The sequence below is a fragment of the Felis catus genome, chromosome E1 (assembly GCF_018350175.1).
Source record: "Felis catus isolate Fca126 chromosome E1, F.catus_Fca126_mat1.0, whole genome shotgun sequence".
NCBI classification, from domain to species: Eukaryota; Metazoa; Chordata; class Mammalia; order Carnivora; family Felidae; genus Felis; species Felis catus.
This window is the reverse complement of record NC_058381.1, coordinates 14,288,075-14,313,223: the sequence shown is the minus strand read 5'-3', so window position 1 is coordinate 14,313,223 and position 25,149 is coordinate 14,288,075. Positions and strand designations below refer to the sequence as shown.

At 37.0% G+C, this 25,149-nt stretch overlaps 1 protein-coding gene across 5 annotated transcripts in view; it reads left to right on the top strand.

Moving 5' to 3' along the window:
• Positions 1 to 25,149, top strand: part of PAFAH1B1 (platelet activating factor acetylhydrolase 1b regulatory subunit 1) — a 77,269-nt gene that overhangs the window by 40,807 nt on the left and 11,313 nt on the right. For 4 of the 5 annotated variants that reach the window (XM_006939934.5, XM_023243400.2, XM_045043976.1 and 1 more), the window contains 6 exons: positions 12,513 to 12,597; positions 12,848 to 12,922; positions 13,920 to 14,126; positions 20,369 to 20,537; positions 23,157 to 23,259; positions 24,015 to 24,243. In XM_006939934.5, the coding sequence (XP_006939996.1) occupies positions 12,513 to 12,597; positions 12,848 to 12,922; positions 13,920 to 14,126; positions 20,369 to 20,537; positions 23,157 to 23,259; positions 24,015 to 24,243 (868 nt within the window). Of the gene's footprint in view, positions 1 to 10,972; positions 11,136 to 12,512; positions 12,598 to 12,847; positions 12,923 to 13,919; positions 14,127 to 20,368; positions 20,538 to 23,156; positions 23,260 to 24,014; positions 24,244 to 25,149 lie in introns of those variants that run through there. The other variant, XM_019816874.2, reaches the window with a different exon arrangement.

The following is a 25,149-nucleotide window of genomic DNA, read 5'->3' as shown; positions in this document are numbered from 1 at the left end:
TCTCACTCTTGGCATTGTTAACGTGTTGGGCTGAATAATTCCTTGGTGTGGGATCTGTCCTGTACATTGCTGGTTGTTTAGCAACATCCTTGGCTCTACCCAAGGATGCCTCTACTAAATGCCACAATAAAAATGTCTCCAGACATTGCCACCTCTCCTCTTGGCGGGGGAGGGCAAAATCTCCCCCAGTTGAGAACCACTGATACACAAAGGCATGTACACATACTTATTTTAGAAATCATTAAGCTATCCTGATACTTCTAATTTTCAGTCTATTCTCACTATGTTGTTTCTTGTTTTCCTCCCTACCATATTTGTATCTTTCTTCTGTAGCAAGACCCTGTCTGCCAGCAATAGCAAGGCTTTGACTCATTTGCTCAATCCTGTAGTACTTCCAAAATAGTTTCAGAGTTGTTACACTCTCACTACACATCCTGGAAAGGGTTTAGAATTTGTATGCAGTTCTTTCTCTCCCCACCCCCACCCCCCATCCACTCTGCTGTGTTTGTAAATTACTTGGATTAGTTGGAAACTCGCCCTGGTTTCTCTCCCTCTTCCCATGGTTTTGTTATTCATTTGAAATGTAGTTGGGTTCATAGGTTCTAGTTTTTTTAGTTTTGTGTGTTTTGCATTTCCTCTGCCTTCCCATCCTTGTTAATTTAATATTTTGGATATTTAGAACATTATCTGTACAAAAATGTATACTCACAAGTATTACTCTTCTGAATCCCTTCTAAGTTCCTCCCTCCTTGCCCCATGTAGGAACCAACTTCATGGTGCATTGTTTAATAAAGATAAGAGAGATACATGTATGTTTTCTTGTTTCTTCTTTCTTAAGCAATAGGTAGCATACTATAAGTGCTCTTTTGCACTTGGCTTTTTTTCAGTTAGCAGTATCTCCTGCAACTCACTCTGTATCAGTTCATAGAGATCCTCTTTTTTTTTTTTTTTCCTTTTAACAGCTAGATAGTACTCTACTCTGTATATACCATAGTTTTTTCAACCATTCACCCGTATTTGAACATTTAGGTAGTTTCCACTATTTTGTAATTAGAAATATTATAAGTAATAAATCTGCATATGTACTTTTGTGTTATTGAAGGTATGTCTGGTTTTTAGTCATTCTTGTTTCTAAGTCAGTTCAGACTTTTTTCTTCTAGATGCCTTGTGTGTGCCTTATTACCCTCATAATCAAGATTAATATTTAAACATTATGGCCAAAAATAGAAATTTTAATTTGAATAAAAATCAATTGATGAAAGAACCTAATTTCAGGTGGCTAAATTTGTAGAGAATTTTAGGGAAGAATTGACCTACAAGTGCTCATTAAGCAAAGAATATTTGTATTAGATATAAATGTAAATTTAGGGAATTTACATTTAGGAATTTGGGGAATAGAAAAAATCTTGGAGTTTTTAGTAAGGAAATAAAATGATGGTTTTTGCTTTTTCTACCATTTTTGAAAGTATTATGGAATATATATTATGAGAGACAGAAACAAATGTTTATATACTTCTTACAAGTAAGATACATTTTGGCATTCAGTTTGCCTTTGTAACATTTTAGCATTTCTAACAGGTTGGATACCGATTAGTATTAATTAATTTTGAGTAGTATTAATTTTGAGAGAGACAAAGAACGAAGAGGGGAGGGGCAGGGAGAGGGAGACACAGAATCCAAAGCAGGCTCCAAGCTCTGAGGTGTCAGCAGAGCCTGACGTGGGGCTCGAACTCACGAATCGTGAGATCATGACCTGAGCCGAAGTTGGACGCTTAACCGACTAAGCCACCCAGGTGCCCGTATTTATTTTTTCAATTTACATTCAAGTTAGCATGTAGTGCAACAATGATTTCAGGAGTAGATTCCTTAATGCCCCTTACCCATTTAGCCCATCCCTCCTCCCACAACCCTTCCAGTAACCCTCTGTTTGTTTTCCATATTTAAGAGGCTCTAATGTTTTTGTCCCCCTCCCCGTTTTTATATTATTTTTATTTCCTTTCCCTTCCCTTATGTTCATCTGTTTTGTATCTTAAAGTCCTCATATGAATGAAGTCATATGATATTTGTCTTTCTCTAATTTTGCTTAGGATAATACCTTCTAGTTCCATCCATGTAGTTGCAAATGGCAAAATTTCATTCTTTAGTTGCCGAGTAATACTCCGTTGTAGATGTATACCACATCTTCTTTATCCATTTATCCACCAGTGGACATTTAGGCTCTTTCCATACTTTGGCTATTGTTGATAGTGTTGCTAAAAACATTGGGGTGCATGTGCCCCTTTTGTATCCCGTGGATAAATGCCTAGTAGTGCAATTGCTGGGTCGTAGGGTAGTTCGATTTTTAATTTTTGAGGCACCTCCATACGGTTTTCCAGAGTGGCTGCACCAGCTTACATTCCCACCAGCAGCACAAAAGAGATTCTGTCTCTCCGCATCCTTGCCAACATCTGTTGTTGCCTGAGTTGTTAATGTTTGCCATTCTGACAGGTGTGAGGTGGTATCTCATTGTGGTTTTGATTTGTATTTCCCTGATGATGAGTGATGTTGAGCATGTTTTCATGTGTCGGTTGGGCATCTGGATGTCTTCTTTGGAGAAGTGTCTATTCATGTCTTGTGCCCATTTCGTCACTGGATTATTTGTTTTTTGGGTGTTGAGTTTGATAAGTTGTTTATAGATTTTGGATACTAACCCTTTATCTGATATGTCGTTTGCAAATATCTTCTCCCATTCTATCGGTTGCCTTTCAGTTTTGCTGATTGTTTGCTTCACTGTGCAGAAGGTTTTTTAATTTGATGAGGTCCCAATAGTTCACTTTTGCTTTTGTTTCCTTGCCTCCGGAAACGTGTTGAGTAAGAAGTTGCTGCGGCCAAGATGAGAGCGGTTTTTGCTTGCTTTCTCCTCGAGGATTTTGATGGCTTCCTGTCTTAAATTTAGGTCTTCCATCCATTTTGAGGTTATTTTTGTGTATGGTGTAAGAAAGTGGTGCAGGTTCATTTTTCTGCATGTCGCTGTCCAGTTTTCCCAGCACCACTTGCTGAAGAGACTGTCTTTATTCCATTGGATATTCTTTCCTGCTCTGTCAAAGATTAGTTGGCCATATATTTGTGGGTCCGTTTCGGGATTCTCTGTTCTGTTCCATTGATCGAAGTGTCTGTTCCTGTGCCAGTACCATACTGTCTTGATGACTACAGCTTTGTAATACAGCTTTGAAGTCCAGCACCAATTAGCTTTTAAAATTCTTGGAGGGGCACCTGGGTGGCTCAGTTGGTTAAGGGTCTGACTCTTTATGATTCTTGATTTCGGCTCAGGTTGTGATTCATGGTTCCTGGTTTCAAGCCCCACATCAAGTTCTGCTCTGACAGCGCACGGCCTGCTTGGGACCCTCCCTCTTTCCTCTCTCTGCCTACCCCTCTCAAAAGTAAATAAGTAAACTTTAAAAAGAATAAATAGAGGTGCCTGCCTGGGTGCCTCAGTCAGTTAAGCATCTGACTCTTGATTTCAGCTCAGATCGTGTTATCATGGTTCCTGAGATTGAGCCCTGCATCAGGTTCTGTGCTGATGCTGTGGAGCCTGCTTAGGATTCTCTCTCTCTCTATCCCTCCCCTGCTCATGTTTCTCTCTCTCTGTCTCTCCTGCCCTCTCTCAAAATAAATAATAAACGTTTTTTAAAAAGAATAAGTAAGTTGGAGTTGCTTGGGTGGCGTCCAGTCAGTTAAGCATCGGACTCTTGGTTTTGGCTCAGGTCATGATGTCAGAGTTTGTGAGTTCAAGCCCCACATCAGGCTCTGCTGGTAGTGCAGAGCCTGCTTGAGATCTTCTCTCCTCCTTTCTGTCTGCCCCTACCCTGTGCACGTGTGTGCGCGCACGCACTCTCTCTCTCTCTCTCTCTCTCTCTCTCAATAAATAAATTTTAAAAAATTAACAGGATGAGGTATTTTGGGGGTAAAAAATGAAAAGAATTTTGATGTACTGGAAAACAATAATTTGATCGGTACTAATAAGTGTGACTCAACTCAGCAAATGTATATTGCCTGCCTTCTTTGTTTTTACCACTCTGGGGCATACAAATATTGAATAATAACAAAAACATTTATGTGGATATGACAAATATCTTTCTTTTACAGATAAGTTGAGGATGGGAGAAATTAAAATTACCAGTTTCATGACTAGTATTAGAGTCAGAATGAGTTTCCTAATTTTAAGTTCACTATTCATTAAACACAGTTCTATCACCAGAATTAACATGTGTCAAAATGCAAACATTGCTCCCTCCTCAGTTTTTCAGTCCCATTTTCCAATGGTGGCCCCCATTGCCTGTATATTATAGTCTTTTCAGATATTTTTCAAGTATTTGCAAAAATTTCATGAGCATCTTTTTTTCTTAAGATTTGTAAAATAGAATTATACTTTACAATCTCTTTTTAGTATTTTTTGTCACTCTGTGAATTTGGAAATGATATTACCTGTTAGTTCATCTCATAGTTAACTCTTAACAAAATAAGCTTACACCTCTATTTTTGTATGAGATTTTACCCATTGATCTTTCTCCATGAAAGATGAAGAAAGTCTGTTTTGTTTTGTTTTAGGTTGTCCTGGTTGATAATATTTGTACTTTGTTTGATTTGTTGCTCACCCCTAATTCTTTTTTTCCACAACTTTCCCATTCTTGTATTCCTTTTTTGGTTAACAGCCATATTGTAGTATAATTGACACAAAGAACTGTACATATTTAATGTATACCATTTGTTGAGTTTGAAACATTTTGCTAATTTTTTTTTTAATGTTTATTTATTTTTGAGAGATAGACCGTGGGCAGGAGAGGAGCTGGAGGCAGGGGGAGACACAGAATCTGAAGCAGGTTCTAGGTTCTGAGCTGTGGGCACAGAACCTGATGCGGGGCTTGAACTCCTAAGCCATGAGATCATGACCTGATCCAAAGTTGGACGCTTAACTGACTGAGCCACCCAGGTGCCCCAAGTTTAGAACATTTGCTATTCTTCTTTTGATTACTGTGTTAGTTGGGTGGATTTTGTCATTACGTACCTTTTTCAAGATGGGCTCCTAAATGGATTTCTGTGAGCCTTTTTTACATGTTAGGGGTTAATTTTTTTTTTCTTCCATAAGTGAATGGCAAGTAAAAGTTGAATGAACAATTCTTAAGTTACACACTTTTCCCACTTAGAGTTACAGATACTAAGGAAAAAGTTCCCATGGATAGGACTGCAAAGAAAAATCTCAAATTCCAAAAATGCAGAAATCTCATAGGACTCATTTGCTGACTGTAATGAAATAAAATGAAAATTAGTAGGAAAAGGAGAGCTAAGAGAAATCTATCCATGTGGATGTTTTAAAATGTAATTCTAGGGGCACCTGAGTGGCTCAGTCGCTTAAGCATCCAACTTCAGCTCAGGTAATGATCTCAAAGTTCATGAGTTCCAGCCCTGCATTGGGCTCTGTGCTGGTGGTGCAGAGTCTGTTTGGGATTCTCTCTCTCTCTCTCTCTCTCTCTCTCTCTCTCTCTCTCTCTCTCTCTCTCTCCCTCTCCCCGATTGTGTGCTCTCTCTCTCTCAAATAAATAAACTTAAAAAAATGTTAAAATGTACTTCTAGGGACAGCTGGGTAGCTTAGTTGGTTAAGCATCTGACTCTTAATTTTGACTCAGGTTATGATCTCACAATTCATGAGTTCAAGCCCCACGTTGGGCTCTGTACTGACAGCATGGAGCCTGCTTGGGATTCATTCTCTCTCTCTCCCTCTCCCCCCCCTTCTCTCTCTCTAAATATTTTTTTTATTGTACTTCTAAATACTTGAAGTTCAAAGAACAGCATGTAACTTAATAAATGAAGACATTGATAATAATGAGGGTACTTACAATAAAAACCTGTAGGGTGTAGCCAACAGAGCATACAGAAAATTAGATAGTCTAATGAATCTTTTAAAAAAAACAAAGGTCAGAAATGAACCACACATTCAGTTCAAGAATAAGACAATAAAATAAGCCCAACGGAAGCAGAGGGAAAGAATTAATTTTTTTAAAAGCAGAAATTAATAAAATAGAAAATATAACCTGGTAAGCTTGATTGGCAAAATTAAAAACTATCTTTTAAGAAAGACCATAAAATAAAATATAAATTAAAGAAACAAAGAGCATAAAATAAAACTGATGAATAAAGAGAAAAGACATAAATGAACAGTACAGTAACAAAAAAGGCAACATAAAATGAACTCAGAGGAAGGGCACTTGGCTAGCTCAGTTGGTAGAGCATGCAACTCTTGACCTTGAGGTTGTGAGTTCAAGGCCCATGTTGGGTGTAGGGATTACGTTAAAAAAAATAAAAAAGAATCAGTAGTTAGAATTAAGTCGTTTTTGTTTTGGGGTAATGTTGTAGAAAAGACTTCTTTGCCCTGTTTCTAGTGAAAATAATAGTGGAAAGATGTCAGAGCTCCCAAATTATTAATAAAATCAAATACAATCCCAATTAAAATCTAAACAGAATTTTTCTGAATTTGACCAGATTGATTCTGAAGTTTATCTGGAAGAGGAAAATGCAGAAAAATAGTTAAGGAAAAATTTAAAGGATTAGTGAGAAAGGAACTAATTGTACCAGATACCCAAACATTGCTGTAAAAGTAGTAAGTAAAATATTTTTGTAATAGGCGCATAGGTTAGGGGAACATATTCAGAGACAAGCTCATTTTATCTATGGAAATTTAGTATATGTTACATGGCATTTCACATCGATAGGAAAAAGTACTGTTCAGCAAATAGTACCATAGGTTGTACTAAATAAAACTTGAATCCAAAGGATGTGAAAGCCCAAGTGTTAAAGTAACAATATAAAAGTGGTAGAAAAAAGTACAGCCTTTGGTAGGAAAGGAATTTGTCCTGGGTGGCTTTGAGCCTGGGTGGCTCAGTTGGTTGAGCGACCGACTTCAGCTCAGGTCATGATCTCACGGTTTGTGAGTTCCAGCCCCGCATCGGGCTCTGTGCTTACAGCTCAGAGCCTGGAGCCTGCTTCAGATTCTGTGTCTCCCTTGCTCTCTGCCCCTCCCCCACTCATGCTCTGTCTCTCTCTGTCTCAGAAATAAATAAACATTAAAAAAAAAAGTAGAAAGCAAACACAGATCTCACTTGTGATAGTTTCACTAGAGTATTTCCATATGTAAGCTAAGCTCTGTGTAGCCATTCTGTTCGTTCATGGATAAAAGTCCTTCATCTCAGTTCTTCCCTTTGATTTTAACCATTTTCTCTGATTTGTATATGAGGTTACTGGTTTGGATCTACTCAGAATTACCTTTTATGTTCTGCATGAATCCTGCTTTGATTCTAGTGATTAGTTGTTTTTCTGCATCTCTTGAGACTTAATAGATTAATTTAAATCATGTATATGGAGTTTGTTGGAGAGATGATTATAAACTTGTGCCTTGATGTCCACTCTTCCAACCTTAATAAAACTGCTGAAAATCAACTCTAGATCAACAGCTGAAACTCTGGAAGCACCATTAGGCTGTTAGAACCTAGAGATTCGTCTGTCTTAATTTATTCTTAGGTTAAGTGATTGTGATACACCTTCCCTGACAGAGGGTCCACATTCACTGGGTTCAGCTATCCCTAATGGCGTCAGACTCATTTAAACTTAGGTTCTAATTTGTTTGCTATATTTTCGTATATGTATCTTGCTCTTTGGTGGTTCTTTGTTATATTAGTAATGCTATGTGATCTCTCTTTCCAAACTTTCGTAGATATCATAGTGTTAATGAAACCTTTAACAATAAAAAGAGAACCCATCCCTGATATTCTCAACTCACTGCTGCTCCCTGACTCCAGTGCTCATTTGAAACCTTAGTGTGGAATGGAATACTGAGGCCACTTAGGTTGTGACACTGTACTTGGTAAAGTAGACAGGCAGGGACGTCTTAGTAGCCAGATTACTTGGACACTTTTTAGACTCTGGATGACCTCTCTCAGATCTTTGTCACTGTTACACATCTCCATTTCTTTGAAACTTCCATCTTCATTGGCTTGCTGACATCTCTTAATTGTCTTTCTTCTTGAATGTTGGTATCTGTCAAAGTTCCATCAGTTACATTCTAGTCCTCCCCCCCCCCCCCAATATATACCTTCTTCTGAATTGTCTGTCACCACTTACATTGTTCAAATCACTGCTACCTGTTTGCTGATTTTCCCAGTCCTCTTCTTATGTCAGGTCTCTTTCTCAAACATGTCACCTGTACGTGTAGTTACCTCTTATATCATGTATCTTTACTTAAATATCTTACAGCTACTTCAAGTAAGAAGGTTTAAAACTGAACTTGTCATATGCCTGCCTCTTTTTCTTCGTTCTCTTTTTCCCCTGTCTGTCCAAGTGAGTGGTACTACAATTCACTAGAAACTTATGAATCAACTGTGTTCTCCTGTCTCTCGCATCTAGTCAGTTACCAAAACAAAAGCCTAGTGGTTAAGAGTGTGAGTCATTTTTGGTTTCAAGGATTTGGGTGTAGGGCTTTTTAAAGAGCAGTGTAAGTCCATTTTTAAAGCACTTATGAAAAATACAATATATGGAAGTATATAAATATGGGACAGCTCCAGTTAAAGGAGGGAGGTGCAGAGCTCCACCTACTTAGCTAGTTTCTTCCCCATCCACTCAGTAAATGTTTTTTAGAATTATTATCCTAAATTATTTCACTACATGCTAGTTTTGTGGCCTTAGATAAATCAGTCTACCAATATATAATTCAGGGGTAATATGCTTTTGTACCTACTTTAGTAGAATTTTTTTAGGATCAAAAGAGACAGTGAATGTTTTTAAACAGGATTTAACATTTTTTAAAAAGTATAAATGTGGCGGTGCCTGGGTGGTTCAGTCAGTTAAGCTTCTGAATCTTGATCTCACCTCAGGTCTTGATCTGAGAGTTCTGAGTTTGGGGCCCATGTTGGTCACTGTGCTGGATGTAGAGCCTACGTTAAAAAAAAAAAAAAAAAAAAAACCTGTAGGGGCGCCTGGATGGCTCAGTCGGTTAAGCGTCCGACTTTGGCTCAGGTCGTGATTTCACGGTCCGTGAGTTCGAGCCCCGCGTCGGGGCTGACAGCTGACAGCTCAGAGCCTGGAGCCTGTTTCAGATTCTGTGTCTCCCTCTCTCTCTGACCCTCCCCTGCTCATGCTCTGTCTCTCTCTGTCTCAAAAATAAATAAACGTTAAAAAAAAAAAAAAAAAAAAAAAACCAAAACCTGTAAGTGTGACATACAACTATAATGAGGTGCTGCTTTATGCATATTTGGAGTCATCTACAACTTCTAATTGATTACATTTGCCACATAACTTTTTAAAATGCAAATGTTGGGTTAAGCCACACAGACCTTAGAAAAATGTTGCACAAGTTTTAAAAATTTAACATTTAATTCACTTTTTATAAAAGTTACATAAACAAAATCAAAGGATAAAAACTGTTGGTTTTTGTTTCTAAAGTTTATTTATTTATTTTGAGAGAGAGAGGAAGCAAGAGAGAGAATCCCAAGCAGGCTCCACACTGTGAGCACGGAGCCAGATGCGAGGCTTGAACTCAAGAACCGTGAGATCATGACCCGAGCCGAAATCAAGAGCTGGACCCTTAATCGACTGAACCACCCAGGCACCCCAAAACTGTTTTGTTTTGTTTTTTAATCAGTAAAGGCTAAACCAAATATTTGAAAAGTAAAGATGGTGAAGGGATGGCATTCATAACTGCTGTTAGGAATATAAATTGGTACAACTATGGAGAGCAATTTGAAAGTAGCTATCAAAATGTCCTAAAAATGTATATAATTTTTGTCTTTGTCCAGGCTACTGTAATAAAATACTGTAAACTAGGAGGCTTATAAACAACAGAGATTTATTTCTTACAGTTCTAGAGTCTGGAAAGTCCAAGATCAAGGCACTTGGCAGATTTAGTGTCTGGTGATGCTTGCTTCCTGGTTCATGGTCTTTTTTTTATAAGGGCATTAATCTCATTCATGAGGGCTCTGCTCTCATGACCTAAGCACCTCCAAAAGTCCCGTCCCCAAATATTAGGTTTAAGTGTAAGAATTGGGGTGGGTGGATATAGGAGGATAACACACATAACATTCAATTTGTAGCATCATTTGACTCAAATGTAAAGATGTGAGAAAGGCTTTATATGAGTGTTTGTTTACAACATTGCTTAAGATGATGAAAAATTAGAAATAGCCTTGAAAGTCCAGCAATAGGTAATTGCTTGAATAAAATTTGGTCCATCTACATCATGGAGTATTGTGTTTGAGTATTAAATAACTAGGATGTCATGGATGAACATTTACTGACAAGGTTAAGATTTTCATGACGTGAACAAAATTAACAGATAATTTATTTAGTTAAAAGCCATACATACGTATCCATGGTGGTGTGAATGTATGGGCAAAGAACATGGTATGAGAAGACTATACTGAATGAAGGGTTAGCAGTGGTAATCTGAAAATGTTGGGACTTTTTTTTTTTTTAATAAGGAAAAGGAATAGTCGTTTTGCATTTTTCTCCTTTTACTATTCTTACCTGAAAAGTACCACCATTTATGTATCTTTACAAAAAAATAAGCCCATTAAGATCATAATTGTTATAATTTGTGCCATGTATTACATGTGCATATTACATGTTTTATGAACTTCAAGGTTGTAAGCTGTGTGCAGTATGTTTGGGCAGTTTCAGGGATTAGGGCTTGACCCTGAGGTAAGAGCTAGGTAGGAACATTAAGTATTTACAAGTTCTATATATTATTTGTTTACCCTTGACATTTTTTAAGAAGAAAATAAAGCTAAGAAATAGGTATGTCTTTTAACTTCTTTGTTTCCCTTATTATTTGGGATATTCTAACCAAAGGGAAATTTACTTTTGTTGAAGGTTTGTAACACAGGCTTTGACAACACAATATTTGATGGAATATTTTGAGAGATCCACTGCCTTCCTATTTTGTATTCTTTCGGAAGGCCCAAGTAGAACTACGTGGTGGAAATTAAAACGAAGTAGATTTCAGCTCCATGTAAAGAAGACACTTCTTACGAATCAAGTTATCCATTAGTAGAACAGGCCAGAAGGTACAGGCTATGATATGAGCAGCACACAGACACAGACTCACAGTAATAGTAAGAATTTACCTTTCCTCAGCCCCTGTGTTCATGAATGTGATGTGCTTGACCCTATCTTCCACTAGTTATTAATGCTTTAATTTTTGGTATGCTAATAATTACCTGGAATATATAAAGTGTTTGATATAACTCCCTGTTATCTTTCTCTACTGTTTGCTTTATTTTTAGCATGCCATTGAATTAAAACTGGATTCCACCAATTCTACAATACTACTAGAGTGTTTTTATTTCCTAAAGCATTAGGTGGGCAGTGGCTTTGAAAGGATAGTAATAGCATCATTGTTTGTGGTAGTAAAAGCATATGTCTCTATAATGGAATACAATATTTTTTTAAAAGGCAGATTTATATCTGCTGATAAAGAATGATGGTTAAGATTAAGTGGGTGTATGGGATATTGTGTGTAAGACTTTTTGTATATAGTGTATTGCATTCTGTTTTAAAAAACAAATATTGATTACCTCTAGAAGAATATGCAGGAATGTGTGTGTATAGGTAGATTGTCTCTGAATATGCAAAACACTAATAAAGTGGTTACCTCAGGGAGGTCAGTGGTGGAAAGGATATTTTATTGTGTACTTATATGTTTAAATTTTGTTTAACCTTGCATACATATTAACTTTCAAATTATTTAAATGAAAATGTTTTACAGGAAATCTCAAACAAACAACTATTTGTTACAGTGGTAGTTAGGGCTCAAAAAAATTGAGAGACATTGGAATAGGTTGCTTTAGGAGGGAGGTAGTTGATTTTCTCTTTGAAAAATTATAAGGAGAGCATAAAGAGGCATCTGCTAATTCAGCTTTTCTAACCTTTGAGTTCTTTCTAATTCTAAATGAATGTCTCATACTGTGATATTGTACTAAGTTTATAGCCTGTGCCACCTTTTTCGTCCACTCTAATGGTTTAAAGTTATCTCTAATATTAAATGCATATTAATTATAATTTATCAGAACAATTCTGTGTACAACTAAATTTCAGTTGCTAGTCCTTGAGCATCTGCTAAACATAACAAGTAGTAAAGGAAGGCTAAATGTAAACATGAAAAAAATTGATGATTACTGTCACAAATTGATAGCTGTTATATAAGCCATGTCTTGATCCATAGAATGCCCACATCTTGTAAGGTAAGCAGTACATTAGAAACTTAACAACTAAAAGCTCAGGAATAATGTTACAGTATTTTGGACGTATTATGGCAGGGCTAAATGTTTTAGAGGCTTTTGAGGAAGGTTCCTTTTTTGTGAAAGACTTGGATTTGGAAGGGAATACTCTTAAAAGAATGTCATAAGATTTATGAGATTTTAAATGAAATATTTCTTTAACATGGAAATCAGATTTGGCAGAAGTAAAAATTTGAATTTGTTTTCTTTCAGAAATCGAGCTATAGCAGATTATCTTCGTTCAAATGGCTATGAAGAGGCATATTCAGTTTTTAAAAAGGAAGCTGAATTAGATATGGTATGTTTGACCTTACAATTATTCATATAGTATTTAATAGGTGGATTTTTACTCAAGTATTAGAGGTTAACAGTCACCTCAGCTGTTCATAAATCTTTTGTTATTGTGGTTTACTTTGGTACTAGGTTTTCACCCCCCCTTTTTGGTATAATCAGATATTTATTAACATTTGGGCTTAGATGAATGGTCTGTATGGTTTGAACTATTGTAGGTGAGCCATTTTTCAAAAGGTTCTCATTTTTTTCTCTAGAATGAAGAATTAGATAAGAAATATGCTGGTCTTTTGGAAAAAAAGTGGACATCCGTCATTAGATTACAAAAGAAGGTATCTGTATCTTCTTTCTTTAAAGTCACTTGTATTCGGAGTGTTAACTATATAAACTTTCTGAAAATATTAACATCAATTATTCTGCATTAATTAATAATTATATTTAATCTTGAAAGGTAAATGAAAATACATTTTTATGCATTAAAAAACTTTGACCTAGACAGGTCATTGCTGATACATGCTAAATCATGCATCCCAGGTATTGGCTCCATGTAATCTACACAACCCTGACTTCAGGGAATTGATACCAAAAAGAACTCATTTGTGCACTTAGAAGGGAAGAAAGCATGTAGCCAACATGATGTTGGGGAAAGAACACTAAAGTGTGCTCTTAGACAAGTCATTTTCATCTCTGAGCTTTTATTTTTTTATTTATTTGTGGGTTTTTTTTAATGTTTATTGTTGAGAAAGAAGAGGGAGTGAGCAGGGGAGGGGTAAAGAGAGGAGACAGGATCTGAAGCTTTCAGCACAGAGCCTAATGTGGGGATTGAACTCATGAACTGTGAGAACATGACCTGAGCTGGAGTTGGACACCCTGCTGAGCTTTTATTTTTATCTGTAAAGTGAAGGCAGCAAATAATATTCTGGTCCTAAAATTTATACCCTTAGTAGGCGAAGTTAGAATAAATAAATACCATTTTTATAACATGAGTTAATCCAGAAAAAGCTCTTAGAAAAGTAGCCAACACATAGATGCATGTTAGCTTTTATAAAGGTGCACTGTCCTTCCTTTAATTGGTAGATATAAATTGAAAAATATTTTTTTTCAGTTAAATATTTGAAACAATTGGAGTGAATTTTTCTCAAGTCTCAGTTGTATCACACTACTAAAATTTTGGTGGTATATCATATAGATCATTTTCAGTTAAAATTGATGAATGCTTTGTAAATTACCAAAATTTTTTCAAGAATCCTGCAAACTGAGTTCTTAAAATATCAAATATCTTCTTTTTATCAGAATCTATCTGTATATAACTATGTGTTCCTTCTTAAGGTTATGGAACTAGAATCAAAACTAAATGAAGCAAAAGAAGAATTTACGTCGGGTGGACCGCTTGGTCAGAAACGAGACCCAAAAGAATGGATTCCCCGTCCACCAGAAAAATACGCATTGAGTGGTCATAGGAGTCCAGTCACTCGAGTAATTTTCCATCCTGTGTTCAGTGTTATGGTCTCTGCTTCAGAGGATGCTACAATTAAGGTAACTTTTTCAAAATTAAAGATGTACAATAGGATAATTGTTAAAAGCAGATTAACATTAATTGGGTAAAAAATAAAACGATCCTGAAGATGAAGACCTGTATAGGACAGGAAAGACAAGGACTCTTCAAAACTGTGATTGGTTCTAAGCCTTAGACAGAATTAGAATAAAATTTCATTATAGCTCCTGAGAGGCAAGCTGCCAACTAAGTTCACTGATGAATTTGAGAAAATTGGGTGTCACTAGTTTAGTGTTGCATAAGTCACCTAGTATGTGAGTAATAATTTTTGTTCTCGGAGAATGAAGATATACATGTGCCTTGCTTTTAAGCAGAGATGATAGATGAAAATACAAGGTTACAGAATTAGTTCTTCAGAGGGTGAATATATTGTGCAAAAGAATTCACTTATTTAAATTGGACTCTCCTTGTTGTGTTTTATCTATCTATCTATTTATTTATTTAATTTGAGAGAGAGAGCACGAGTGGAGGAGGGGCAAAGAGAGGAGGACAGAGGATCCAAAGCGGGCTCCACACTCAAAACAGTGAGCCCCGATGCAAGGCTTGAACTCACAAACCATGAGATCATGACCTAAGCCAAAGTTGGACACTTGACTGACTGAAACACCCAGGCGCCCCTCTTCTTGATGTATTTTAAATACTGGCTTTGTTCTCTTCAGGGGTGTGGGAATATGGGAGGTTTTCACTTTGTAATATATTTCTCTCATTTTTCTATTTTTTTTTACAGGAAGTGTACACATTTCAGTGTTTTGTTTTGTTTTTTTTTTTAATCCAGTGTTGGTACTAATTTTTTTTAATGTTTTTTATTTATTTTTGAGAGAGAGGGAGGGTCAGAGAGTAAGGGAGACAGAGAAGCCCAAGTAGACTACACAGTGTCAGCACAGAGCCCAATGCAGGGCTCAAACTCATGAGCGGTGAGATCATTACCTGAGCTAAAATCAAGACTTGGCCACTTAACGACTGAGTCACACAAGTGCTCCTAATGTTTTATCTTTTTGTCCAGAAAAAGGTTGTTTTTATAATTCCCTTTGATTCAGACGTAGTGCAGTGACAGTTGTATAAACTATCTGCAGAAAGCTAAGTAAAATATAGTTGAAAGGTTTGGGTAAATTAAGTTATTCGTTCATTCATTTAATTTTATTTGTTTATTTTGGAGAGAGAGAGCACTGAAGCGGGGTAGAGGGAGAGAGAAGTCCAAGCAGGTCCTGTGCTGTCAGTGCAGAGTCTGACACGGGGCTCATTCCCACAGATGGTGAGATCACAACCTGAGCCAAAATCAAGAGTCAGAGGCTCGACTGACTGAGTCACTCAGGGGCCTGTAGATTTCTCTGTTTTAAGGCTTATTTCAGATTAAGTTCTAGATTTTAAGAAGTTTCATTTATAGAGGTATAACTAAGAAAACATGAGTATCAGGTTTTGTGTGTTTTTTTTTTTAACGAGTATCAGTTTGTTAAGACTAGACATATGTCACTTAGCAGCAGCCCAGCATAAAATACAGGAATGACTTAAACGTGACTATATTTAATTTGTTCTTCAAATTAAACATTGTTTTATGTTTTCCTTATGTGGTTGCTTTAGTTTCTAAATCAGTGGCTTCCTTCCATCCTGTGGGTTGGTGACCCATGCAGTGGACGGCAGAGTAACTGGAAAAGAGTCTTAAAATCACATGTATATGGTGTAGGCTGAAAATACTTAATACAGTAACCTATTGCTATTTTTCCAATATAAGTAGACATGAATTTAAATTACTGATTTCATGATAGTCTTGTGTACTGTAAAACTATACTGCTGTCATGAGGCGTAAGGGTGAATTTTGTAGCAGTGGTATAAAAGTATAAACAAAATTGTTAACGTGCCATCTTAAAATACATCTATTGAGGGGCGCCTGGGTGGCTCAGTCGGTTGAGTGTCCGACTTCAGCTCAGGTCATGATCTCTTGGTCTGTGAGTTCGAGCCCCACGTCCGGCTCTGTGTTGACAGCTCAGAGCCTAGAGCCTGCTTCGGATTCTGTGTCTCCCTCTCTTTCTGCCCCTCCCCCACTCATGCTCTCTCTCTTTAAAAAATAAGTAAACATTAAAAAAATATATATATATTGAATGAACCTGTTACAAATTGGGGTGCCTGGCTGGCTCAGGCTCTGTATAATGTGTGACTCTTGATCTCAGGGTCCTGAGTTCAAGCCCCATGTCAAGTATGGAGCCTACTTAAAAAAATAAAATTTACAAATGGAAGTTTTAAGGTGCCTTTTTTTTTTTTTAATGTTTAGTTTTGAGAGAGAGAGAGAGAGAGAGAGAGAGAGAGAGAGATCATGCAAGTGCCTGGGGGAAGGGCAGAGGGAGAGGGAGAGAGAATCTTAAACAGGTTCCACACCCAGTGTAGAGCCCGACTAGGGGCTTGATCTCAGGACCATGAGATCATGACCTGAGCCGAAATCGAGAGTCAGATGCTCAACCAATTGAGCCACCCAGACACCCCAACAAAAATCTTTTATTAGGGGTGCCTGGGTGGCTCAGTCGGTTGGGTGTCTGACTTTGGCTCAGGTCATGATCTTGTGGTCCATGAGTTCAAGCCCCACTTCGGGCTCTGTGCTGACAGCTCAGAGCCTGGAGCCTGCTTCTGCTTCTGTGTCTCTCTCTCTCTCTCTCTGTCCCTAACCCACTCGCATTCTTTCTCTGTCTCTCTCAAAAATAAATTAACATTAAAAAAAAATCTTATATTAAGTCCCTTGTACATTTGGTAAACACAACAGGTTTGGTGTGGGCTTTTTTTTGGGGTTTTTTTCTTGTTGTTGTTTGTTTTTGTTTTTGTTTCAGAGTAATTCATTTACATCACCAACCTTTAAACTTTAGGGAAAATGAAGGATAGATATTTGGAATAATTCATAATAGTATTTTTAATTTCATCATTTAACTTTCTGAAAGGTCATTTATTTATTTATTTTAATTTCATTTTTAAGTAATCTCCACACCCAACATGGGGTCCAATCCCGAGATTGAGAGTTGCACATTCAGCTGACTGGACCTACCTAGGCACCCCTAAAAAGTTGATACTTTTTTTTTTAAGTTTATATTTTTTGACCCAAAATTCTTTTTCACCAGATTTTCGCTTACAGAATGTTTTCTGTGATAATGAAAATTTTTAGCCAGCAACAGGAATTCCTTTAAAAAAGGTGTTTGCCCCAAAAGTGGGGGGTGCAGTGTCTGGCTGGCTCATTAGGCGGAGCCTGCGACTCTGGATCTTGGGGTTGTGCGTTTGAGCCCCACATTGGTGTAGAGATTACTTAAAAATAAAATCTTAAGGGGCGCCTGGGTGGTTCAGTCGGTTAAGCGTTTGACTGCGGCTCAGGTCATGATCTCACAGTTTGTGAGTTCGAGCACCGCATCGGGCTCTGTGCTAACAGCTCAGAGCCTGGAGTCTGCTTCAGATTCTGTGTCTCCCTCTCTCTCTGCCCCTCCCCTGCTCATGCTCTGTTTCTCTCTGTCTCAAAAATAAATAAACATTAAAAAAAATTTTTTTTTAATCTTAAAAAAAAAAAAGATGTTTGTCAAGTTTTTAATTGTATGGAAAAATCCTCATGGTGAGAAGCAAAGGGAAAATGGGATAATGAAATATAGCACCGTCATTATGCTTAAAAATAATGTAGAAAGAATGGAAAAACCATGCCTTGGGTAGGATAATGGATATTTTTTATTGCCTTTATGTAAGTACATTATAAATGGTTTATCATGAGCATTTATTTTATGATCATACAAAAGGTAAATATCAAGTAAAGGAAAAATAAAATTAATTCTTACTAATTCTTGATATTTACAAACTATAACTAAAATGCCTTGTTTGCTCACCATTTATGAAGAGACCCAGTTCATTTTTTTTTTTTTTTTATAAATTTTTTTTTCAATGTTTATTTATTTTTGGGACAGAGAGAGACAGAGCATGAACAGGGGAGGGGCAGAGAGAGAGGGAGACACAGAATCCGAAACAGGCTCCAGGCTCTGAGCCATCAGCCCAGAGCCCGACGCGGGGCTCGAACTCACGGACCGCGAGATCGTGACCTGGCTGAAGTCGGACGCTTAATCGACTGCGCCACCCAGGCGCCCCGAGACCCAGTTCATTTTATGGATATATTTATTTTAGAGAAAATGCTCTAGTGTTATTTGACAAATGCATGGAAGGAAAGTTAACTGATCCCACCTTATTTATTTTTAGCATGTCAGGTATTCACTGAATTCTTAGTGTCAAAATTAAACTAAATGGGACAAAAATCTTACAAAAAAAATTATTGACCAGTATAGTATCATTCATGAACACGTATGCAAAATCCTTAACAAATTACAAGTTAAATCCAGCAATTTATTTTTTATAAATTTTTTTTTAATGTTTATTTATTTTTGAGACAGAGAGAGACAGAGCATGAACAGGGGAGGGGCAGAGAGAGAGGGAGACACAGAATCGGAAGCAGGCTCCAGGCTCTGAGCCATCAGCCCAGAGCCCGACGCGGGGCTCGAACCCACAGACCTCGAGATCGTGACCTGAGCTGAAGTCGGACGCTTAACCGACTGAGCCACCCAGGCGCCCCATAAATCCAGCAATTTATAAAAAGGTTAATTAATATGACCCAAGTAGGGTTTATCCCAGAGTGCAGGATTGGTGGAAAACTGAATGCTCCCTCCCCCTGTTGGGAACCAAGGCCAGGGTGTTCAGTGTCAAACACACTTATATTCATGTTTGTGCAAGAGTGCCTTGCCAGCGCAGTAAGGAAGAAAAATAAAAAGCATACAGATTGGGAAGGAAGAAATGAAACTGTTTATTTGTAGACAACATGATCTTCTATGTAGAAAACCCAAAGAATCTACAAAAAAGCTACTTAGAACTATGGCTGAATTTAACAGAATCACTGGATTCAGGGTTAATATTCAAGTGGTAATTGTATATCTATAAAGTAGCAATGAATAATTTGAAAATTAAAAATTGAAAATGTCACACAGTCGCATCAAAAAAGCCCCAAAATACTTAAGGATGAATGTAACAAAATATGTGCAAAATTAGAAATCATTTCTGTGTAGAAGTACTTGAATATATGGTCAAAAACTCTGTTTATATTAAGAAGAGTATGTACATTTTTCTGTAAAAGAAATGGGTTTTAGAAGATGGTTTTTCTTAGGTGAGGTTTTTGTATTCTTTTTTACTTTATTATATCACGTGTGTGTCGTAAGTTCCTTATAATTGCAAATCTTGTATCTGCTTGGCCATTCCCCTAATGTTGGATAGATTGTTTCCAAGTCTTCAAAATGCATTTTCTAAGTTTCTTTAAATTGGTTGGTATATATTCTACTACTGATAAATTTGAACCTATAATAGGTTTAATGATAAATAAATTATAGGAAGAATGGAATCAATCATTTGATTTTAGAGCATGTAATTGGTGTTGGGTAAAGATTGACTACATTTGGCCACCAGAATGAAAGTTTAGTATGTTCTTGAGGTCTGTTTCTAATACTTATTCTTGATAGCTCATTATTTCCATTATCTTAGAAAAAACTAACTTTAAAAGATGTGGCAGTGGCTTCCCATTTTTGCATCAAAATGACATAATGCATTTGTTAATTTACTTATTCATTGGCAGTAACATCTTGTGAAGTCTTTCCTTTGCCTCTTAAATGTCTGAGTTCTGCTGTGTATTAGAATTGAGCAATCTTGGGGCACCTAGGTGGCTCAGTCAGTTAAGCGTCCAGCGTCAGCTCAGGTCATGATCTTGCTGTTGGAGTTTGAGCCCCATGTTGGGCTCTGTCCTGACCCCTCCCTCACTTGCACTGTCTCTCTCAAAAATAAATACACATTAAAAAAAAAAATTGAACACTTTTTATTGTCCCCGAATATTCTACATATAGATGCCTCTCATAACCACCCCCCAGAACTTAAGTCCTTAAATTTATTTGTTTACATGTCTGTTGTCTCCTGTCAGACTGGGAATGGACTTTGTCTTTTGGCTTTATATACCTACCTGCTAGTATTATTAGGTATATGATAGATGATGTACTAGAAGTGTGTTTTAGTAATTACAACTTCAGTTTCTCTATAGAGAAAAGACCAATTTACACTTGAAGATTGCTATTTCTAAGATAGTTACCCTTTGTCACTTGCTCATACTGGCCTGCTGAGTGCTAATGTGAAACAAGAAAGAAGGGATGGGTTGATGTTAACTAACTTTCTGATTATTTGACAGGTGTGGGATTATGAGACTGGAGATTTTGAGCGAACCCTTAAGGGGCATACAGACTCTGTACAGGATATTTCGTTTGACCACAGTGGCAAGCTTCTGGCTTCCTGTTCTGCAGATATGACCATTAAACTATGGGATTTTCAGGGCTTTGAATGCATCAGAACCATGCACGGTAAGGGGTGGAGGATAATATTTTGATAGTGATTTGTAATGTGACATTCCAGAGAAAAGAATATTGTTTTCTAATAGTGTGCGGGTTCCCTACATTCGATTCTTAATTGTATCAGTGGAAGAGCATATGATGTGTAGCCCGTGGATAAACCACAGTAGTTGAGAGTTGTTTCAATTATAAGGTTTTAAGTATCTCTTAGTGGTTTATATAAAATACTTAATTCGCTTTCAGGAATATTTTTGGATAAGAAAAACTGCTGGGACATCTGTCTTCAAGAAAAAAAGAAAAATGAAGTTATTGGGGAATTTTTTGTTTTGCTTTTCATTTTCTCACCTGGGAAACAAGTTCATAGAAAGTAGATACAGTAAAAGCTGGAACCTAGCATTTCTTGCTCACTTTATAATGTTGTACATACACTGTAGAATGTGAACTTGCTTTCCTGGTTCTTGTCATAGAGACTATTCTCTGAGGCACTTGGGCTTTGTGGGAAGAACATGGGCTTTAGAATCAGATATCTGGGTTCAGATCCCTACTTGTTTACTTGTGGCATTGGGAAATTTCAGCTTCTTTCATATGCAAGGTAGAGGTAATAATACCTGTCATAGGATTGTTGTGAGGATAAAATGAGATCATATACATAAATCATCTTGGTTTAGTATCTGGCACATAAGGGGTGCTCACTAAATAAGGATTTTTGTTGTTTCGTTGACCATGATAAAATTTGAACGTTTGGATTTTGTATAAGGAATACATTCTGTGTTGGTAATAAAAGTTTTTGTTTTTTTTTTTAATAGATAATTCAGTGATGTAAGCTATGTGTTTACATAGAAAGTGTAATTTGAAGGGTGTGTTTCCCCCCATATTAAATGGGGAAGCTTACCAGTTAAAGGAATTCTGTTGAATCCTTTCATAAAAACTAGTGTTTATGTTTCTTTAAGTAGCCTGTGTCTTGTTGCTCTGACTTAATGAAGAAGAAAAGTAGGAGATAGAGGCCTCCTGTTACGGAATGAGTAAGTCAAGGGAATAAAAGGCACAGTATGAGGAATATAGTTAAAGACGCTGTAATAATGTATAGTGACAGATGGCAGCTACGCTTGTGATGAACATAGCATAATGTATAAACTTCTCAACTGAAACTAATGTAACATTATGTGTCAACTATACTCAAAAACAATTTTTTTTTTTAAGAAGAGTTCTTGGGGTGCCTGAGTGGCTCAGTCAGTTAAACATCTGACTTTGGCTCAGGTCATGATCTCATACTTTGTGAGTTTAAGCCCCGCGTGGGGCTTTGTGCTGACAGCTCAGAGCCTGGAGCCTGCTTCACATTCTGTGTCTCCCTCTCTCTCTGCTCATCCCCTGCTAGCACTCTGTCTCTCTCAAAAATAAATAAACATTAAAAAAAAAAAAAAGAAGAGTTCTTTCTAACCATTGTATATGTTCCTTAAAATAGTGATATTTACGAGGATTCTCTAGGGCTTTTTCCACAAAGGATAACTAATTAGGAATAATGCATATAGAATAATGCATTTCTTTTTTACCCCCATTAACATCAACAACAAAATTTTTCAAACACTATTTTTTGGGGAAATGTTTACCTATTTTGAGGGAGAAGAGAGAGTGAGTGGAGGAGGGGCAGAGAGAGAGGGAGAGAGGAGCCCATCGTAAGGCTCAATCCCACGAACCGTGAGATCATGACCTGAGCCAAAATCAAGAGTCAAACACTTAACCGACTAGGCCACCAGATGCCTTGGACCACTATTTTAAATATGGAACCAAATGTGGGGCACCTGGGTGTCTTAGTTGGTTCAGCGTCCGCCTTTGGCTCAGGTCATGATCTCACAGTCTGGGAGTTCGAGCCCTGCATCAGGCTCTGTGCTGACAGCCCAGAACGTGGAGCCTGCTTCGGATTTTGTGTCTCCCTCTCTCTCTGCCCCTCCCCTGCTCATGCTCTCTTTCTGTCTCAAAAATAAATAAAAACATTTTTAAAAAATTTAAATATGAGGGGCACCTGGGTGGCTCAGTCAGTTAGGCATCTGACTTCGGCTCGGGTCATGATCTTGCAGTTCGTGAGTTCAAGCCCCACATTAGGCTCTGTGCTGACGGCTCGGAGCCTGGAGCCTGCTTCTGATTCTGTGTCTCCCTCTCCCTCTGCCCCTCCCCCACTCGCACTCTGTCTCTCTCTCTCAAATATAAAATAAAACATTTAAAAAAAAATTTAAATATGAAACCAAATCTCCATTTTTCTTATTCTTCTGTTTAGCTTTGTAAATCTTATCTCCAATTTATATCTTAGGATATCAACCATGGAAATTTTTGTGTTTTTCTACTGTTCATATATAAACATTCAGCATATTAATACATCCAAATGCTAATGACACTGATGTTAAAACAGTTTTGTGGTCCTAAATTGAGCTATCTGCTTTTCATTGTGGATTATTTTATTAAGTTGCTAATTCCTAAACTTTTTTGTGTGTAAATCCAAAGTTTCTTATCAAATTTATTAAAATCCAGTGTATTTAAAGTTGCTGTGGTATTTGAAATCCCATGGTGAAATCTCATGGTAAACTGAGATTTAATTATGCTATAGATCACTTAATACATTGCTGTGTTATGTTTTAGGCCATGACCACAATGTCTCTTCAGTAGCCATCATGCCCAATGGAGATCATATAGTGTCTGCCTCAAGGGATAAAACTATAAAAATGTGGGAGGTGCAAACTGGGTAAGTAGGTTTGGTTGAAATGGTGTCAGCTAAAGAGATATTAAACAACCAAACGAAATGTGTTCTGAACCAGTTATTTTGACTTTAACCCAAAATAATTATGGTGCTCGTTGTATTATATACTGTAAAATGAGGTTTGAATCTCTAAATGTTTCCCAAAAAGGAATAGAGAAATTATTAACAACAACAACAAAAAATTTCGTGTCCTCGAGAGCCATTTTCTATGCAATGGCTTATTATCTCTGTGGTCTTCTTTTAGGTGATTTCTCTATGGGTTGAAATAAAATGTAAATAACATTTGTGCAGGTAGGCCCCTGTTAGGCTTAATTTGGTTGTGCTTAGAATCACACATGATTGTTATAATAAAATCTTAACCTACTACTAAGTAGTTTTACCCAGATTAGTAGAGTATGCCTTTGTCTCAACAAAGCTATAAATATTTTTGTTAGGTTTATTGTGTGTGTTTAGTTTTAGAAGATTTTATTTCTCTCTATATTTTACCTTCTAGAATGTGTTGATTGGTTAGCTCCTTAATGATACTTCCATCAGCTTATTTTGACTGATGTTTGATTTTCCGACCTGTCCCCATCTTTCATTAACCATGAATGTACATTTATTGTGCTGACTCACATATGATTACCCTAACATGGTGCCGTCCTCTTTATTCCAGTATGTACGTAGCTAGTTTTATATTGCTCCTGGGAAGTATCCCAGTGATTGCCATTCATGATGTAGATTATTATTTATTTTGACAGCTACTGTGTGAAGACATTCACAGGACACAGAGAATGGGTACGTATGGTGCGGCCAAATCAGGATGGCACTCTGATAGCCAGCTGTTCAAATGATCAGACCGTGCGCGTATGGGTCGTAGCAACAAAGGAATGCAAGGCTGAGCTTCGAGAACATGAGCATGTGGTAGAATGTATTTCCTGGGCTCCAGAAAGCTCATATTCTTCCATCTCTGAAGCAACAGGATCTGAGGTATGTGATTTATATATCATTTCATGATTTGATTGCTGGTATCAGAATCTTAGATAACTTCTGATTCTCAGTTTCAGGGCAGTTAATGCATTGAAAAATCTGTATCCCAGACTTCTGAATCTTGAAACTCTTTACTCTTTTGAACTTGCAGAAATGTTTATATTTTTTAACTAGTGATTATTATTGCTGTCAGCTGACCCGTGATTTGGGCTGGGGATGGTGGACCTGCCTGAAGAGTAAATTTATAAGAAATGCCATTGTTATAAGAGTATAGCAACTGGTGCAAAATAAAACTTACGGGAGAAGTTAAAAGTTATCTTTTAGAAGAATAGCCTTCTTTAATGAGCGTAATTATTTATAAATTTATGGTGGAATGCAGTTCAGTATTTAAATATTTATTTTAAACAGAATATTTCATATGAAGGCCTCTTGATACTCTTGATCACTAGAAGCACTAGCTGAATCTGTCTGGAGTTTTATTTATTTGTGTGTTTTAAGTTTTTATTTGAATCACCCATCCTCCACCCATCTCCCCTCTGGTAACCATCAGTTTGTTCTCTGTAGTTAAGAATCTGTTTCTTGGTTTGTTGCTCTCTTTTTTCCCCTCCTTTGCTCATTTAAATTCCACATGCAAGTGAAATCTTACAGTATTTGTTTTTCTCTGACTTATTTCACTTAGTATTATACTCTAGCTCCATCCATGTCATTGCAAATGGCAAGATTTCATTCTTTTTTGTGGATGAATAATATTCCATTGTGTGTGTATGTATGTATATATATCTTCTTTATCCATTCATCAGTTGATGTACACTTGGGTTGCTTCCATATCTTGGCTATTATAAACAATGCTGCTGTAAGGGTGCATGTATGTCCCTTTGAATTAGTGGAATTTTTTTTCTTTCTTTT